General features: G+C 35.7%; 1 protein-coding gene across 1 annotated transcript in view; it reads left to right on the forward strand.

Annotated features, from left to right (window-relative positions):
- Nucleotides 1–19,216, forward strand: part of CUL3 (cullin 3) — a 47,271-nt gene that overhangs the window by 18,278 nt on the left and 9,777 nt on the right. The window contains exons 2-10 of the mRNA XM_034439400.3: nucleotides 1,465–1,662; nucleotides 3,331–3,444; nucleotides 5,825–5,985; nucleotides 6,995–7,109; nucleotides 7,482–7,710; nucleotides 7,982–8,127; nucleotides 9,830–10,006; nucleotides 11,546–11,716; nucleotides 12,817–12,924. Coding sequence (XP_034295291.1) covers nucleotides 1,465–1,662; nucleotides 3,331–3,444; nucleotides 5,825–5,985; nucleotides 6,995–7,109; nucleotides 7,482–7,710; nucleotides 7,982–8,127; nucleotides 9,830–10,006; nucleotides 11,546–11,716; nucleotides 12,817–12,924 — 1,419 coding nt within the window. The remainder of the gene's footprint in view (nucleotides 1–1,464; nucleotides 1,663–3,330; nucleotides 3,445–5,824; nucleotides 5,986–6,994; nucleotides 7,110–7,481; nucleotides 7,711–7,981; nucleotides 8,128–9,829; nucleotides 10,007–11,545; nucleotides 11,717–12,816; nucleotides 12,925–19,216) is intronic.

Below are 19,216 nucleotides of genomic sequence, written 5' to 3' on the forward strand. Positions count from 1 at the left end.
CACAGCACCACACCAGCCTCCTCGCTGTCGGAATCAGCTACTAACTGCACAGGCTGCTGACGGGCCACAACAGAAAATGGCTCAATACTTGATCCCATTCTTCCCTGTTAAAAATGCAAAATCTCCTCCAAGTTAAGCTTGATTCCTGGGGCTTCCATGAATATGCTACATAATTTTCTACATATATGGATGTTGTTTGCCATTTTGTTTCTAGGATGATTTTTCAAATTATCTGTCTAGCCAACAGATCTGCTGTTTCTTCATAATACAAATATTAGCTAGGACTGACTTTATTAGCTTCTAAGTTCAGTTATGTTTATCCAGTCCTATTCTTTTCTAAAACCAATCCCAGTTAAGGAGGTCAATGCCCAGCACAAGAGTCCTTGCCTATATATCCGTGATGGCGAATCTATGGCATGCATGCCGGAAGTGGCACGCAGATCCATCTCTCTGGCATTGCGAGCCGTCACCTATTGCTTTTCCGGGTTTTGGCGCGCCGGCCAGCTGGTCTTCACATGCACAGGAGCGCCAGAAACCAGAAGAGCAGCCACCCAGTGCGCATGCGCACCGGGCGGCTGCTCTTCAGGTTTCCGGTGCTTGCATGTACACTGGCCAGCTGGTCCTCATGCGCACATGTGTGCCAGAAACCGGAAGACCAGGTGGCCAGTGCGCATGTACATGCCGGAAACCAGAAGAGCAGCAACATGCATGTGCACCGGCCGGCTGGTCTTTGCGTGCGCATGCATGCCAGAAACCGGAAGACCAGGTGGCTGGTGTGCATACATGTGTTGGAAACCGGAAGATCATCCTCCTGGTGCGCACATGTGCCCCAGGCGGCTGCTCTTCCTGTTTCTGGCATGTGCGCACATGCGCGCGTGCTCCCTTTTTGGCACTCAGTGCCAAAACGGTTCACCAACACTGCTATATATCATGTAGGGGGAAAAAATGAACTCATTGGAATTTATGACATACAAGACATTTCTAGTTTTGTGCTAGCTGAATCCATATTTCTGCACTATTTTTTCTCTGTAGAATGCATAATTATATGTTGAGAGAATGGAATGTCTGGATATGAAAATGAGATGGGTAACTTTATGGACAATTTTATACAATAGAAATGTTAAAATTTTGTCCTGATTGTGTTCTTTCTTGTATACTTACATATGCTCATGCAAGAAAGCAGCAAAGATTGTGTTCAGTGGTTTTGAAAATCATGATTGAAGAGACAGGGAAGCTGAGCAGTATTTTAGGAATTTGTCTGTACTTATACACACACACACACACACACACACACACACACACACACACACATTCTATCTTTCTTTGGGGGGGTTTCTCTTAAATGTAGTAGCAGCTACCTTTTAAATAAATGTGGTCCTTAATCTGTTTTAAAGGAAACATGTTTTGAAAACCTGACACCAATAAACTCTTATATTAACTGTACTTTTTTATGTCCACGTACAGATGACCATGGATGAAAAATATGTTAACAGCATTTGGGATCTATTGAAAAATGCAATCCAAGAAATTCAGCGTAAAAACAACAGTGGTCTCAGCTTTGAAGAATTGTATAGAAATGCATATACTATGGTATTACATAAACATGGAGAAAAATTATACACTGGATTACGAGAAGTGGTTACAGAACATCTTATAAATAAGGTATCTGAATGAAATAATTTTCTGAAAACAAAGAAAGTGATACCTTCTTTGAACATTTGGCTGTCTTTAGAACAGAGACGGGTATACTTTGGCTTTGGTACATTTCTTTCCTGCCTGGAGAATGTAGAACATGACTGATGACAGTGTAATGTTGATGGTTAAGGAACTCAAATTTTGGGATCTGGTTTTTTGTTGATTTTTTATTTTGCTTTGGAGAAAATTTAAAGGATAAAATTGATACATTAGACTCCTTAGAATGCAAAAAAGGGCCCAGTTTATGAGGTTTAGGTTTTTTAAAGAGCTTCTATACATATTTTTTTTTAATTTGATTTATATGCTGCCCTTCTCTGGAGACTCAGGGTGGCTTACAATGCGTTAAGCAATAGCCTTCATACTTTTGTATATTTATACAAAGTCAGCTTATTGCTCCCACAAACTGGGTCCTCATTTAACCTACCTTAGAAAGGATGGAAGGCTGAGTCAACCTTGAGCCTGGTAAGATTCGAACCTGCAGAAATTGCAGGCAGCTGTGTTAATAACAGGGTGCATTAAACCACTGTACTACCAAGGCTCTATTTAAAATTCTGCAAAATTTAAGATGCCTGTTTTACCCTTTTAACTTCCTAAAATACAACAGAAAGATTGCTTTTTGGGCACAATCCAATCCAATGGGACATTAGGGCCTTAGGATGGGATGCTGGCTTCAGCATGTTTTATATTTCCAGTGGGTTGTCTTGTTGGTGATTTATAGAGTGAAAGAAGATTGGTGATTGTAGCTGATGAAAGAGAAAAATAGTAGTGTGTCTATGGAGATTTTAAATCATCTAAGTAATGATCATCCCAAAAGTGCTTTTTCCAAAAGGCAACTGGATTTTCTTCATTTTTTTTTTTTGAAAACATTTCACTTGTTATCCAAGAAGCTTCTTCAATTCTAACTGACAGGTGGGGAATGGAAAGATTTATATTCTTTGCAGTCATCTGCTTGTTAGCTCTCTGAGAGTATTGGGGCCACTTGGGAGTTTAACTGTATCCTCTGAGTCACCTGAATCAGAGTGTAAATGGGTATGGAACCTTCTTGGGACTGCAACCTGCCCTTTCAGCCATCTCAATAAGGTTTCACACCTGTTTACACTCTTATTCAGGTGACTCTGAGGATACAGATAAAGTCCCAAGTGATCCCAATGACTCTCAGAACACTAATGACCAGATAACTGCAAAGAATATAAATCCTTCCAAACTGTAATGAAAAGTTACCAATCTTTTTCAAATGATTGGCACATGATATTCTCACAAAGTAATCACATCTCAGGAAATTTTGAAATTTCTCTTTATCTGTTCATATTCAGAGGGATAGTAATAGGAGAAATGAAGTGGCTAATGGAGCAGAAGTTTCAAACTGCACTCATTTGTCTATTTGTAGGGAAAGCAGAGTCCTTCAGGTCATTAGCATTTTCCTGCTTCAGATAATAAAGGGGATGCTATTGTTTGCTTTCTCTATGCAATTACTTAATGAATTCAGTGTAGGAAAAATGTTCCCTATATTTTTTCCCTTAAGTCCCCCTTCCCAAAAATCAGTGTTTGACCTCATTCATTCTAGACAATGCAGGATATAAATGCCCATCTCTGATCTATATTAAACAATTTATTTAATTAAATATTTTGTTACAGGTGCGAGAAGATGTATTAAACTCATTAAATAACAATTTTCTTCAAACATTAAACCAAGCATGGAATGATCACCAGACAGCAATGGTGATGATTAGAGATATTCTGATGTATATGGTAAGTAAAATCTGAGATTCTGGTTACAAAATGGTCAATTAAAATGTAAAAATTTTCTACTCCATGCTGTTGGAAAAATTGATTCAAATTGACATAATTAACTGATAACTCAGAGGAAAAAACTTTTGTTTTTATATTTTATCTGGTTTTAAAAATAAATTATTTGGCACATGCTTTTATATTCTTCCTCATTATTACATATTGTTTGTTTTCTGGATTTATATCTTTAATCTATTTTTGTATATGACAACCAGGGTGGATTTGATTTAAATCAAGTTGATTTAAATCATAATTTTTAAAGAGCAACTGTCATCTCTGTCTTGCCGTGGCTCCTCCTCTGACCCGCTGTTGACTTACCAACAGTCCCAATATTGCAGAATATACAGCCTCATGCTACATAACTAAGCTCCATTTCATGCTGAATAAACTAAATTATTAATGTATCTTAAATAGAAAACTATCTTTAGATAGATTTTTACTCCAAAAGCATTTTATTAAAATAAATTTGATAAAAATATAAAATATCCGATTTAAATTTTAAAAAATCATTTTTTTTAAATCATTGATTTTTATCCACCTTGATGCCAACCCTAAATTAAAAAATCATATCTGTTCAGTTTTAATCATCCTAGGTTATGTTTTGTCCCTCTTTTTTGTTTTTATTTAAAAGAATACTACTTTAAGGATTGCAAAAACAATAATTTTTGCTAAGCCTGTTTTTTATATCTTTAGAGTTTTTATTATTCCTAGCCTTGAAGGTTTGAATATATTGGAGAAACTTTCCACATTTGTATTGCATTAATAGTTCCACATATAGTGAAATACAAGGAAGTATTTCTTTTTCCTTTATTGAAGTTGGGATTACAACTAATAAGGCTCGGCAGAAATGTAGATTTGATAACTAAATAGTGATTTGGAGTACATGGGAACAGCCACATTGCACTTGTTAATATTTTTAAAGAAGCTGCATCTTGTTCTGATTCTAAGAAAAAGATGCCTTTGACTTAAGAATATTCTGCTAGATAATTATCTTTACATTCATGCTGGACACTTTTTCAAATTCAGATCATTGCACAACCCTAATAGCTAACATTGTTACCATCCTATATAACCGTGATGGGGAACCTATGGCACACTTGCCACAGGTGGCACATGGAGCCATATCTGTGGGCACGTGAGCATTGCCCTAGTTCAGCTCCAGCGCGCATGTGCATGCAGGCCAGCTAATTTTCGGGCCTCCTGGGCCCCCCAGAAGTCAGAAAATGGGCCGTTTCCAGCCTCCGGAAGGCCTCTGGAGAGGTGGGGAAGGCTGTTTTCACCCTCCCCAGGCTACAAGAAAGCCTCTGGAGTCTGGGGAGGGCGAAAAACGGGCCTACTGGGCCCACCATGACATTGTGTGCCAAAAGTGGGGGTTGCACAGGGGGGTTGCACGTGCATGCGCAGGGGGCAGGGCGCATTGAATTACGGGTGTGGGCACATGTGCGCATGCCCCCCCTGCGCTACCCCCACTTGGCACGCGATGGCAAAAAGGTCAGCCATCACTGCTATATAAGCTTGAAATAAATAAATAAATAAATTTGTCATTTATCTGATTAATAGGCAAACATGCACCATCCAGTTTAATTGTTCATGGCTTTGAAACTGTAAAACACTAATTTATTTAAACTATTTTACTATTTTTATGTTCTAATTAGGATATTAAATGTGAATATAAATAAGTTGTGACATTATTTTACAGTGATATTTTGTACATAGTTTCTTTTGTTTACTACATACAGTACTTAAAAGGACATTAGCCTTCCTCTAAAGGACTCAAATGGTCACTCTTTGAAATATTCCAAGTGGTCACGCTTTTTTGCAGTTGTAATCGTAGCATCTGAAACAATTTTACATTTTTTATTGCATTTTAATCAGATATTGTAGTTTCATACATGTGAAGTCACATGTATATTCTATTCTGTTTGAAATAACTAAAATTATATAAAATTTGAAATAGGTGTATGTGCACGTACACATATGTTAACATAATTTGTTAAATGTTAAATTTATGCATTGTAAACAATGGATTAGAGCCCAGTTTAATCTAGATTATATGTTTTGTTATCAGTGAACTCATTCTTAATTTAAGTCCCTTTTATTTCGATAGATTTATTCCAAGTATGACTAGGTTTGAATCCAACCCAATAATGATTAATACATTTATCCAGTATACATTTTTTAATAAATGTAATAGTAATTTTGATAATATTGAATGCAATATTTTGGTAAGAAAGTGAATAAAAGCATATTTTAGAGATGCTGATCTCTAAAGATGGTTATCTACTATAGATAATATATGTTATATAGATGCTTTGCATTTGTATTTGTTCTTTGATTTTAGGACCGTGTGTATGTACAACAAAACAATGTGGAAAATGTCTACAATTTGGGATTAATAATTTTTCGAGATCAAGTTGTACGGTACGGGTGCATTAGAGATCATCTCCGACAGACTTTGTTAGACATGATTGCAAGGGAACGAAAAGGAGAAGTGGTAGATAGGTATGTCTCCACAAATAAATTACATTTGACATCATTTTGGATAAATCTATGGGTTTGGGGCTTTTTTGCTTTACTTCTCAATCACTTTTTGCTATTAGGTTTTATTGGGTTTTTTTGTTCAATCTCATATTTCATTTTACATTTTTGGCCTATTATGAGGGAGATCAACCTAGTATCTACATAGTTCACAGTGCCTACAGCAACCAAGTTGAGGTGCTTCATAGCTGAATATATAATCACAACTCTACCTTATCTCATATGGCTAGCAAACTAGTGGAATTCTGGACAGCAAAAGAATAAAATAATGACCAATCTGTTGAAAAGAAACAACAACCTGAGGCCCCCATAGAAATCTCTTTTCAAACAATTCACATGTATTCACCTCATTGTTCCATTAAATTAATGCCCAGTTACAAAAAGCCAACAAGTCAGGACTGTTGGTATCCCTTAAAGGAGACTGTTCCATAAGGTAGTTGCCATGAAAGCGAGAAGGGCATGCTTCCAAGTACAAAGTGACAGTGCTTCATTGAGTGAACTCAGAGTTTGCTCACTCTGCTAGATCTGGTGGGATGTGCAGAACCATTGGGGATAGCAATGTTGCATGGGATTTGGCCTAATGTCATATAGAGCTTTAAAAATGAAGACCAGTGCCTTAAATTGCACACAGAAAATTCTAGTCAATTTATTATTCAGGAATAAAATGAAGTTATTTCCCAAATGCACACCAATAGATGTTGGGGTAAACAATTTTCTAAAAAGTGACACGGTTTTTTTTTTCTTTCTTTCTTTCTTGGCTTTGGTAATGATTGTATACCTTGGGTGATAATAAAAAAGACCTTTCTCAGTACTGTTCTATTTCATTTATTGAGAGCAGTGGTACATATAGCATTTACTTTTGTGTGAAACATAGAATATATATGGAAATATTACAAGAAACACTTATTGAATAGTTAGCAAATATTAATTTCATTAAAATTAACATAATCTGCAAATTCTACTATTTTGACAGAGGAGCAATAAGAAATGCTTGCCAGATGTTAATGATTCTAGGCCTTGAAGGAAGATCAGTCTATGAAGAAGACTTTGAAGCTCCATTTCTGGAGATGTCAGCAGAATTCTTTCAGGTACAATGCTGCTTTTCAGTATTTACAAATGGGAATAAGAACACCACCCCACCACCCCAAATTTACAAATTCCAGTTATTTAAATCCAGATTAATAAATACCAGTCTGGAGAATTGTTATTGGCCCCTAATGTAGAGTGGTTCTTGCTTCAGATTTTCCCTTTCCTCTGAACATGAGCCTGTGTTTATTCATCATTGGCCTTAAATGATATTGGATATTGGTGGATATTAATGCATGGCAGATACAAGAGTTAACACAGTAGGGTGATGATTTAATCCCCTAAGCAATTACTGCTAAGAGCAGCTGAATGGGTTTTGGTTTACTTTCTGTAGTGTTTCATGTAGTGTTCTATTTCTCTTTATTTTATTACAGATGGAAAGTCAGAAATTTTTAGCAGAAAATAGTGCTTCAGTTTATATAAAGAAAGTAGAAGCTAGAATTAACGAAGAAATAGAACGTGTGATGCACTGTCTTGATAAATCAACTGAAGAGCCAATTGTCAAAGTTGTTGAGAGGGAGCTTATTTCCAAGCATATGAAGACCATAGTAGAAATGGAAAATTCTGGTCTAGTTCACATGTTGAAAAATGGCAAAACAGAAGGTAAGTCTGTGCAGTGCTATCTGCAATAATAGTGAAGCCCCATGTGGGTGGATGCTAATTGATACATTCCAGGTGATTTCAAAATAATAACAAAAAAGAAACAAAGCAAGCTGATTTCAGATGGAGAGGGCTATGATCAAGAAAACCTGCTTCTGAAAAATTGGAGAATTTAATGAAACATCAGAAATATCATATTTGGATTATTTGCTGTGTAATGTTACAAATATATTAGTAGTAGATAATATAAAATGTATGTATATATTTATTGCAGATCTTGCATGTATGTACAAATTATTTAGTCGTGTCCCAAATGGTTTAAAGACAATGTGCGAATGTATGAGTACCTATTTGAGGGAACAAGGTAAAGCACTTGTATCTGAAGAAGGTGAAGGAAAGAACCCAGTGGACTATATTCAGGTAATCAAAGCCTTTAAATACTCATTTTTTCTTATGATGGAAATGTTTCCTTTAGCAGAAGTGTACTTACATAATTGAAGTACTGCTTTAGCAATGTTTCATAGTAGAGATAAGCAAAGAGAAATTATTGAGAATAATGTATTTTTATTTTAATATGTATTATTGGCTTATCAGATTAGCTCATTTTTTTCATATGAGATAAGTTAGATTTTTCATGATTGTGTAAACAGACATTTCTCAGAAAAGTTATTTCTTCTCAAATCCTAGAAATCTTATAATTTTAATCTAAAGGAAGCATTTTGAATAAACTTTCAATTTACAAAAGCATTTTAAAAAAGTATTCACAAAGCAAAATACCAATGGAAATTCTCAATCATTCAGGTCATGATTGTCTCAAAGGAGCTTTTTTCAAAGGGCAAGTGGACTTTCTCTTTTTTAAAAAAAAAACATTTTGTTTCTCATCCTAGAAATTTCTTCAGTTCTAACTGACTGGTGGGGAATGGAAGGTTTATATTCTTTGCAACCATCTGCTTGTTATCTCTGAGAATCATGGGGGCCACTTGGGGTTTCTCTGTATCCTCTGAGTCACCTGAATCAGAGTGTAAATGGATGTGGAATATCTGGGGACTGCTGAAAGGACTGTGTTGTAAACAGGAGATAGCTGGTGTTGTATCCCTCTTGCTTGTTGAGGGAGGGCTATTCAATTTTGACATAGATGTCAAAATTATCTAGAGTACCCTCAGAGTGCTATCAACCAGATGTCTGCAAAGAATATAAATGCTTCCATTCTCCACCAGTCAGTTAAAACTGAAGAAGCTTCTTGCATGAGAAGTGAAATGTTTTCAAAGAAAAAAAAACGAAGTCCAATTTTTGGAAAAGCACTTTTGAGACAAAGAAAAATAAAAATATTTTCACTTTCAGTAAAGTAAACAGTATAGCGAGACATCTCCTTCATAGATCATTCCGTCTTCCATTTTCCTTCCTCTGAAACCTTTCTCTAAACTAGCTTGTGAAAGTCTCACTCTGAAGAACATAATTGACTAGATTCTCTAAACTGATGGTAAATGAGGATACTGCATTTATTATACAGTACTTGGTCCACAGTAAATCTCTGTCCAGGAGTAGTTAGAAGTATGTGGGATGTAACTGCTTTCCTAGTCTTTTTGAAGACAATTGTTCCATCTTCAGAAACATGCCAAACAATGCAGGATCTTCTAAACAAGATCTTGCATTATTTTCTGCAAATATCAGTCACGTAATTTACCTGTACATGATAAATTAATAATGGTTTTATTGGAGTGAAGGGATTCCCATTCCCAAGAACTCAGTTTGAATAATTGTGATTGTAAAAATGGCGTGGAGTAGAGTGCATTGGAGATTCAATTCATGAGAATGAACCCCAAGTCATTATTTATTTATTCGATTTATCCCCAGAAGAGTCTGAGAAGAACATACCGTAAATTATCTTAAGAGATATTCATCAAGCCTTAATTTGTTTTATTATGGTACAGCAAGAGCAACATATCTATGAGAATAAAAGATGTGATAGGATAACAGGCAGGGAAATTTCAGCATCCAAGTTAAAGAATTTTTGGCAACAATAAAAGTTATCAGTCCTATAAATTCTAAAATAATAGTAACTATGATTTTCATTTAGAATGTAGTAGAAATCTAAAAAAATAATATGCTTTGTTGTTCTAAGGGCTTACTGGATTTGAAGAGTAGGTTTGACCGCTTCCTTCAAGAATCTTTTAATAATGACAGGCTCTTCAAACAAACAATTGCGGGTGATTTTGAATATTTCCTTAACCTCAACTCTAGATCTCCAGAGTATCTCTCATTATTTATTGATGATAAGCTAAAAAAAGGAGTCAAGGGAGTAAGTATACTTTCTACTACAACTATGCAGTTTTTCTGACAAAACAGCTACAAAGATATGTATTTCTATATGCTAATTTATTTCCAAAGTGCAATGATAAATATTACAAATTAATGTAAATATTTAAAAAATTAAATACGTGGATTTTTTAAAAAAATAATAAGTTCCTTTTAGGACTGTAAACCTCTGCAAAATACTGTGTACATGTGTACATACTTAAACCATATTGAAATAGGGAATATAGGCTTCCATAGATATATTCCTTTGTTAAAATTAAGTATGTATATAGACAATTAGTAATAAATTAATAATGTTCATATAAAAACCAAATATAGATATTAAACTAGGCATGGAGAGGTCAATTTTGAGGTCTTAGTCAATTGTGGGAGAGTCAGGATTTGAAGACTGATGTAAATCATTTGCCTTTCAGTTACTCCATCTTCATATCTTTCTCTTTGCTATCACATTTTGAAGGAATTACATTATTTAGATCCCTTTCGATTAGTTTTCAGATCTGTAATACTTTAAGAAAGCAGCACTGGTCATGCTTCTTCCATAGGTGGAAGGCATGGTGATTCTCCTCCTTCCTCCAGGGCTGGTTCAGGATTATTATTGATTTGGAATTGGGGTGGGGGAAGAGTTCTACCATTGCTTTGCAGAATGTGTCAGGGTTTAGTTCTCCCTGCTCCAAGTTAACAATTATGTTCATGGCACAGAGCTACATATCATCAATATGCTGATGATTCTCTGTTGTGCAGGTCAGATCCAGACCCTCCAGTGCTGATGAGGTTCTGGGATCTGTAGGGATTTAGATGGAGAAAAAAGGCTCAGATTCATCTCTTGTAAGAACAAGTGGTTGTGGATTCCCGAGGGTATGGAGATTTTTTATCTTTGGTCTTTGATGAAGTAGTACTGCTGCAAACAGATCCAGTGCACAATTTCATGGCTCCTATTTGAAGAGCAGGTGGCAGCTGTGACCTTTTCTCCAGCTTTGCCATATGCACCAGTTATATCCACTTCTGAATTGGGAGGCCCTGCTTACAGTCACTTCTGGCTTACATCATAATTGGATGAATACAATGCACTCTCCATGAAGCTGCCCTTGGTGACTGTTTAGGAGCTCCAGCTGGTCTCTCACTTACATGCACTTCTAATTGTGTGCACTAATAACCATTTGATTCTAGGTACAATTCAAGCTGCTGGTTCTTACCTATAAAGCCTTTCATGGAAACAGAACGAGACTACTTATGGCATAATAGTTGTTTAAGCTGTTACTTTTAAAGATTCAAAACTAAAACATTAAGTAACTTTATTTTATTAAAATGAACCTTGTAAATCTTGCAGTCATATACAGTATTTATAAGTCTTGATTTTTGTTTTGTTCATAAATAGAATGGATCAGATAATCTATTCCTGGTTTTTCAATCCCAGCCTAAATAAACAGCAAGATAATTTAGTTTTGAGAAATATTTTCTATAAAAATTATAGTTTTGACTATTCTAATAATTAATATATTGCCTATTGTTTTTATCTTTATAGCTAACTGAACAAGAAGTGGAGACTATATTGGACAAGGCGATGGTTTTGTTTAGATTTATGCAAGAAAAAGATGTATTTGAACGATATTATAAGCAGCACTTAGCAAGGAGGCTTCTGACAAACAAGAGTGTTTCAGATGACTCAGAGAAAAATATGATATCTAAGCTAAAGGTAAGAGCAGTATAACAATTTCTCAGTGACTTTTCCACTTAGCTTTAATTTTATGATAACATCTATTCAGTGGGATAGTGAAGTGTAATTAGTTGTTTCAGTTAATTGTAAATGTTATGCAATGTTAAGCAAGCTATATTTAGTTCAAACATTTTGCTTTTGTCAGCAAAGAATTATTAAGCCATTGTGGTAGAGTGGCTAAGAAGTTATACTAAGACTGAGGATCCAAGTTCAAATCCATTTTCAGCCAAGAAATCTTAATGCATTGTACTAGTCACACTCTCTCAGTTCAGCTTACCTCATAAGGCTATTGTGGGTTGTCTTTACATAAGCCCATGTGCACTCCAGTAAAAATGCAGAATATAAATCAAATATCAATACTACATTAAAAATCTAAAGCTGATAAAATTAAAATATTTGCTTCCTATGAACATTGAATATGCATTTATACTGGAAAGATGGAAAATGTTGCAAGAATTGTCATTGTAGACTATTGAGGAAGTCCTAGTGGATAGGGAAGTATTTTTTCTTCAAGCAGCAAGTAACCTCCATATCCATAGACCATGCTTTTCCCCCTTTGCTTGGAAGAAGTATTTGGATTCTTTAGGCTAATGCTTCCTAAAAATAATCCTGCTAAAAGGCAAAATTCCTACTCCATTCCCAACTATAAAATTTTACATACCTGCTTTTAGTATGTGTTTGAATTAATATGTACTTGCAATGATACTTTAAGGATGATTTATGCTTTTAAAGGGCGAAGTGAATACTTACTACATTAATTTAGAGAGATTTAATGGGAATATTCCCAGTCTCTATTCTATGTTGAATTTTAAAAGATTGGAATAGTAAATTCTTATTTTCAGTAAAACTTATTAAAATAATTAGATGTCTGATAATCAAGGTATAAATTAGTATAATTGCCTGTTGATACTTACTGGTGATTAATTAGTGCCTGGAACCAAATTAGTGCCTGGAACACATAATAGAATGTGTTTGGTTTTTTTTCTTAAATTTATTTAAATATTTGTATTTAAATTCTAAATAACCTAATAGGTTTCTCTCTGTTTAAATCATGCTATAAGTAATTATTTCTTTTGCAGACTGAATGTGGATGTCAGTTCACATCAAAATTGGAAGGAATGTTCAGGGACATGAGCATCTCAAACACAACAATGGATGAATTTAGGCAACATCTACAGGCCACAGGGGTAAGATGCAAATTTTTGACTTATTTCAAGCATTCACAGACTTTTTGACCTGGTGGTCACATTTCGAATTTTGAGAAGAGGGTGTCTGAGCCCTTGTCAGATGTGTCCCTGCTAAGGTATAGCAAATCATTTATTTGGGGGGGGGGGGATCTTAAGAAATCTTGCAAAGGAATTCCTGCAACCACTAGGTATGAAAAGTGCATCATTTATGTAGCAAAATCAAAATGTTTATTTTAGTGCCTTTCTTTTTGCCTGAGCTTGCAATAGGCTGGAAAGCTCTCTCTTTTGGGCATGCGGCTGGAGTTCCAACTGTATCTTGTTTTGGGCAAGATTTAATACTAGGTCATTTTCTTCTGATTGTATGAGAAGTGTCTCTTAACAACTATTTTGCAGAATGGCTACTCTAAGTGGGGGGCAGACACATTTCAAAGCACCAGTTTCCAGGAGTCTATATACTATTCTATATATTCGGTACTTTTCTCATAAATGCTTATCTTTCTGAACAGGTAGCCACACTTCAAAACTAGGCTCTGTGCTGTGGCCATCTATTTCATATAATCCCCCCAATCATGTGGTAATTCTGGGACTTAGTCTTTTTCTGGATCCAGATGTTGACTTATTGAACTTGCTTGCTTGCATGCTTTTATTATTTTTATAAATAATTGAAAGCAGTAAATTCAAAATTTTAAAAAATGAATTTGGCAGGTACAGGAGTTTGGATTCTTTTTCTCACTCTTGTAGAACTTCGCCAACGAATAAGTATTCTGTGGCCTTCTCACATGGACTGTATGTTTATTATTTCCCCACAGATTTTCAATGTAAACTCCCACACAATTTTTTCAGCTTTTCATTTGAAAAAGTAAGAGTAAAAAAAGAACTGAAAGCTGACAACAGTAATGTTTTGGAAAGCTGTTATTTCTACAAAAGGAAGTGATACAACTACTTGTAATAAGGTGCCAAAATTTGCTATATACCTTTTTTTTTAAAAAAGTAGATATTTAAAACCACAAACCAGACATACACACACACCCAAAAAAATCCAGAAAATAAATAAGACAAAAGAAAAATATAGAACAGGGGTGTCAAATTCAAGGCCTGGTGGCCAGATCTGGCCCACGGGGTGCTTAGATCTGGTCCGGGGGGCTACCCTGGAAACAGCAAAGGACCAATTGCAGTACCTCTGCCCGCGAAAACAAAGCCTGCGGTCCTCGCGAGCGCCATTTTTGTTGGCAGAGGGTTGCAGGAGGCTGTTGCAGCCAAAAACGGAGCTGGGGAGCCCGTTTTCGCTGGCAGAGTGTTTGGCCCACACAGGCGCCCTGACACAAGTGATGTTGAACTGGCCACGCCCCCCTGGCCACCCCTACCCCACCCCCTCAAGGTCAAACACAACCCAGTTGCGGCTCTCAATGAAATTGAGTTTGACACCCCTGGTATAGAAATTAAAAACTATGTAAAACTAAATAAAAATGTCAGAGTAACATTAAATTATTGCAAATAAAAGAATAAAACTATTTAAAAATAATATTCAATAATTTGTAAAAATAAGTAGTGAAATTATATAATTTAAACAATTACCCAGAATTTCTATCTCTAGAAAGTTCTATCCTCATATACTAAAACATTTAGAGAAGCCTAGACTTCAAATGCTCCAGGTGTGATAATAGTTCATGAATGATTTCCAAGTTGAATTAAATTCGATATCAAACCTATTTTTCAAGTACAGATGTATTTTTTGCATTAATGCATATGCCCACAGCTGACAGAAAAAACAATTACATTAATATTTATTCCATTGTACAATAATCATATTCCAGGATTCTTGAACTTAACACCATTGATATAAAAAAACCCTGATCTAATTATTACTTTCCAGTAGTTTTTAGAAAATGAAGTAAACTAATTTGGCAATGGGCATTGGAACAGTTTCCAAAGGTAAAAACATCTTGTACTCTGATATTCATGGTAAAATTTATATTTGTCTTCCACAGATATTCTTCTTGTTACTTACCAGTTTTTTTGTTTAGATTCTGCATCCATTTAATCATATAATCTTTTAATTTGTTAAATTGCTGATTCTTATTTTAATAACAATCTATATGGTCCTTTCTTGCAAAGTAGACGTCAAAATCTTTATTTTCTCTCTCACTATATCTGGGAGAACTTCAGTGTGCTGTCCATGAGATTATTCTGAAATTTCTTGAATTTGTAGTGATACTGTATATGCTGATAAAGTCAATGTTCTATTTCTCTTTCTAAGTCTTCTTTTCTAAAACCTTCAGGTATTTTTGTGAACTTTAAGTCATTTCTATACAGGTCTATTCCTGCTATTTGCAGTGTAGCATCTTTAAATACCTTTAAAAGTTCTGTTTTTGGGATAATTCTTGATGTCCTAGTGTCCTTGTGTTGCATATTCTGTCTTGTTTTGTTGAAATTTAGTCATAAACACCTGACATAGTCTTATTTTGTATTTGTAAGCAATTTCAGATAAATGTTTTCAAAATTGAAGAAAGACATTTTGTTTCATTTTATATCTTGTAAAGGTTATGCCATTCTATTAAGTTGGATTTATGAAAACATTCAGTTTGAGCAGGGCCTCCTAAACTATTTTTTTAAAAACACATAAAACAACACCAATTCTTTCCTCAGAAAAGAAATGTCTTAACCATTTTGATCCTAAAATAACTATATTCTGGCCCTAAAAAATAAAATATGAATAATATGATTCTTTAAAAATAATAAAAGTACTAAGAAGTTCCCCTTGAGAATTAAATTCTAAAATTGGAGGATAACAGAACTAAGTATCTTTCCTCTGTTGTGATGCTTACCTAATTTCCACAGGAATGATAACTTGAAAAAGGATTTGGGTGAAAATCCCAGCTTCTGGTTAGATTCAGACAGTTATATGTCTGAATCCTTCGGACATATTTCTTCAAATATGTATTTGAGCTTTAAAGATTAAGCACTTTGACTAGCATACTCATGAAAAACCTGTTCTCTAAGAACTAATTTTCAAAGTAATACTATGTTCTTCTCATAGCCTTCCTGCAATATTCTCAACCAGCTAACATTTATAAAGAATACATAAATAATAGAACTGGATTCAATATTCTGTTAGTTTAATCTTTGTTATGGTCATATTCAACGTGTTGCGCACATCTAGAGAAAAAGTGCAAAATTTATCATAACACTCAGATCTATTTCTACATTTATCTTTCTGCATAGGAAATTAATATCCATGTATCTGCTTCTTTAGAAGATACAAAGGAAAATACAATTTATTAATAGGCTTTAAAAAGTTAATAACAAAATGACATTTTGTTAACAAGAACAGCAAAGTAAATCATTCTGGCAAACAGAATGAAAATTCTTTGTCTAAATTCTTATTTTTCAATTACCATTAAACCACTCCCACATTATTGTCATTGCTCCATTTTTTCTTCTCTGATTTGAGAGTATTTCATTTCGTGCACCTGGTACTTTTTTCAGGACATTTTCTTTATTCATTTAGACAGTCTTTGAGAATCACTGAAACAAGCTCTAAAAATACAGTTCAATACTAAATGCCAATTTAAAATAACTATGCACTTCTCCTTCGAGACCCTATAATTGGAATACAGCTTAAATCCCTTAAGAAAGATTCAGGTGGAAGAATGATTCGTATCAATGAGGAGAATATTTGTAGTTTAGAGTTTAAATGAGGGGTCCATGCTCCTCTCTGAGATTAGTTTTTTTCTTGCAGACATTTCATTATCCAAACTAGATAATATTATCAGTGCTATATCAGGGCTATCATATGAATGATTCATATGTTTGATGCATATGATTTATCGAGCATGTTTAAATCATGGTATACTGATGATCCCATTTTTAAAATCAGATTTATTTTAAAATAAATATATCTAAGTTTATTGTGATTAATAATAGCTTGGAGTAACCTTATATTTGCTGTGTGACTTTTTCAATGTATGTCATTCATTTCTCTCTTTTCAAATGCTTGTAATTTGAGATCTCTAAATTTTTCCTTTACACTCTTTCTCTAAATACTTAGAAATGAATGCCGCTGCCATTTGCTTTACAAGACAAAGGAATGTGTTGGTCAATATTACAACCACAAACATAAATTTAAAATGATATTCTTTGAACTAAGAAAGTTGTTGCATTCTACTACAATCAATTTGGATTATGAAGCTAGTATAAGCAAAAAGTATTAGGTAATATTGTGTGTGGTATTTTTTTATTTACAAGGGGAAACGGTAGTTAATGAACTATAAAGAAAACCGTTTCTCTTGGAATTCTTATATTCACAGTATAGTATGTTAGCATATCAGCTAAATATGTTAAATTTTAAAACTATTATTTCAGGGTAAAATTATATACAACTACTACATCCTTGGAAATTATAAATTTTCGTCACCCTAAATATACTAACAAAAACAGAAAATATTGATTTAGAGAATTGGAGAGACGAATACAAAAAAAACCCCATAATCTAGATACTCATTTAGAAGTAGTAAATAGTTCTGAGTTCTGATTTTAAAAAAGGTCACAGAGAAGACTAATCATACTCTTGCTTGATTATCAAGGCAGAGAGAAATATTAAAAAGAAAAAAATCATGACTTGATGACAAAGAAAAGAAAATAATGTGATTTTAAATGCTGTCTTGGCAGCTGTAAATGGTTACAGGGAGAAAATCAGAATTTTTGTTTTGGATATACTTAATTCATAGCAATGTTTAGGATTAAATGTAGAGCCAGCAGTATCATATAATTGTTCAGAATGGTAGATGATTTTATGAGGCCAGCCAGGAAAAGTGCATGAAATTAGCATTTAAAAGGTCTCCTCCTACCTCTCGGGGCGTTCACAGGCAGTGTTGGCGGGGGGGCAGAGGTCGGCCCCGAGGCCCCTCACTTGTGGGGTGCCCCAGGGGTCGGTGCTCTCTCCTCTTCTGTTCAACATCTATATGAAGGTGCTGGGGGAGATCATCCGTGGTTTCGGGGTGAGGTATCATCAGTATGCTGATGATACCCAGCTTTTCATATCCACCCCGAACCAGCCCAGTAATGCCCTCGACGTGATGTCCCAGTGCCTGGAAGCAGTACGGACCTGGATGGGGAGAAACAGGCTTCGGCTCAACCCTGCCAAGACCGAGTGGCTGTGGGTACCGGCATCTCGGCTCGAACAAGATATTCCATCTCTGGTTATAGGGGGTAAAGTGTTACCCCCTGTAGATAGGGTGTGTAACCTGGGCGTTCTCCTGGATTCACGGTTAAATTTGGAAGATCATGTTATGACCGTGACCAGGGGTGCATTTGCTCAGGTTCGCCTGGTGCACCAGTTGCGCCCTTTTTTGGTCCGAGATGCCCTACGCACGGTCACTCATGCGCTCGTCACCTCCTGTATTGACTACTGCAATGCTCTCTACATGGGGCTGTCCTTGAAGACCACTCGAAGGCTTCAGCTGGTACAGAATGCGGCCGCACGGACAGTGATGGGAGTGTCCCGACACTCCCATGTTACACCTCTCCTGCGCGGCTTGCATTGGTTGCTGGTTGCCCTCCGGGTGAGATTCAAGGTACTGGTGATCACCTATAAAGCCCTATAGGGCTTAGGCCGGGATACTTGGCGGACCATCTGCAGCCAGCAACAGTTTCCCATCGCCCAGTGCACTCTCACAGGGAGGGCCTACTCAGGGTGCCGTCGGCCAGACAGTGTCGGCTGGCAATCCCCAGGGAGAAAGCTTTCTCTGTAGGTGCACCCACCCTTTGGAATCAACTCCCTCTGGAGCTCCAGGTGGCCCCCGACCTTCCGCCGTGGTCTGAAAACGTGGCTATTTCATCTAGGCGGCCTGGACTGATGGGGTTTTTAATTGAACTTAATTGGGTTTTATTGGATTTTTTGTCAGTTTTATCATGGGCTTTGTTTTTAATGGTCTGCTTGTTTGTTTATTGTTGTTAGCCGCTCTGAGTCCTGTGGAGATAGGGCGGCATATAAGTCCAATTAAATAAATAAATAAAATAAATAAAAGGGTTGAAAATGAAAGTTAATAAAATCATCTCAAAGCATAAAGCAAAGAATCTTCCTCATTTCTAGCAATGTTGAATGTTCAGTTAATCAGGTGGAGAGAAAATTGGGTGAGACAAAACTAGATCAAAATAGTGAAGATCCCGGAGAGGCTATGGAATGTTTTGGGTGGACAAGGTTTGCCGTTTTGCAAACATTTGGGGGGGGGAGGGAAATCCAGCGCTGCTGCTGTAGCCCTTAAAGCAGAGTGTCAAGCAAAAGATGAGTGTA

Source organism: Pantherophis guttatus, chromosome 6, assembly GCF_059756535.1.
Source record: "Pantherophis guttatus breed Tessera chromosome 6, ASM5975653v1, whole genome shotgun sequence".
In the NCBI taxonomy this organism is placed as follows: domain Eukaryota; kingdom Metazoa; phylum Chordata; class Lepidosauria; order Squamata; family Colubridae; genus Pantherophis; species Pantherophis guttatus.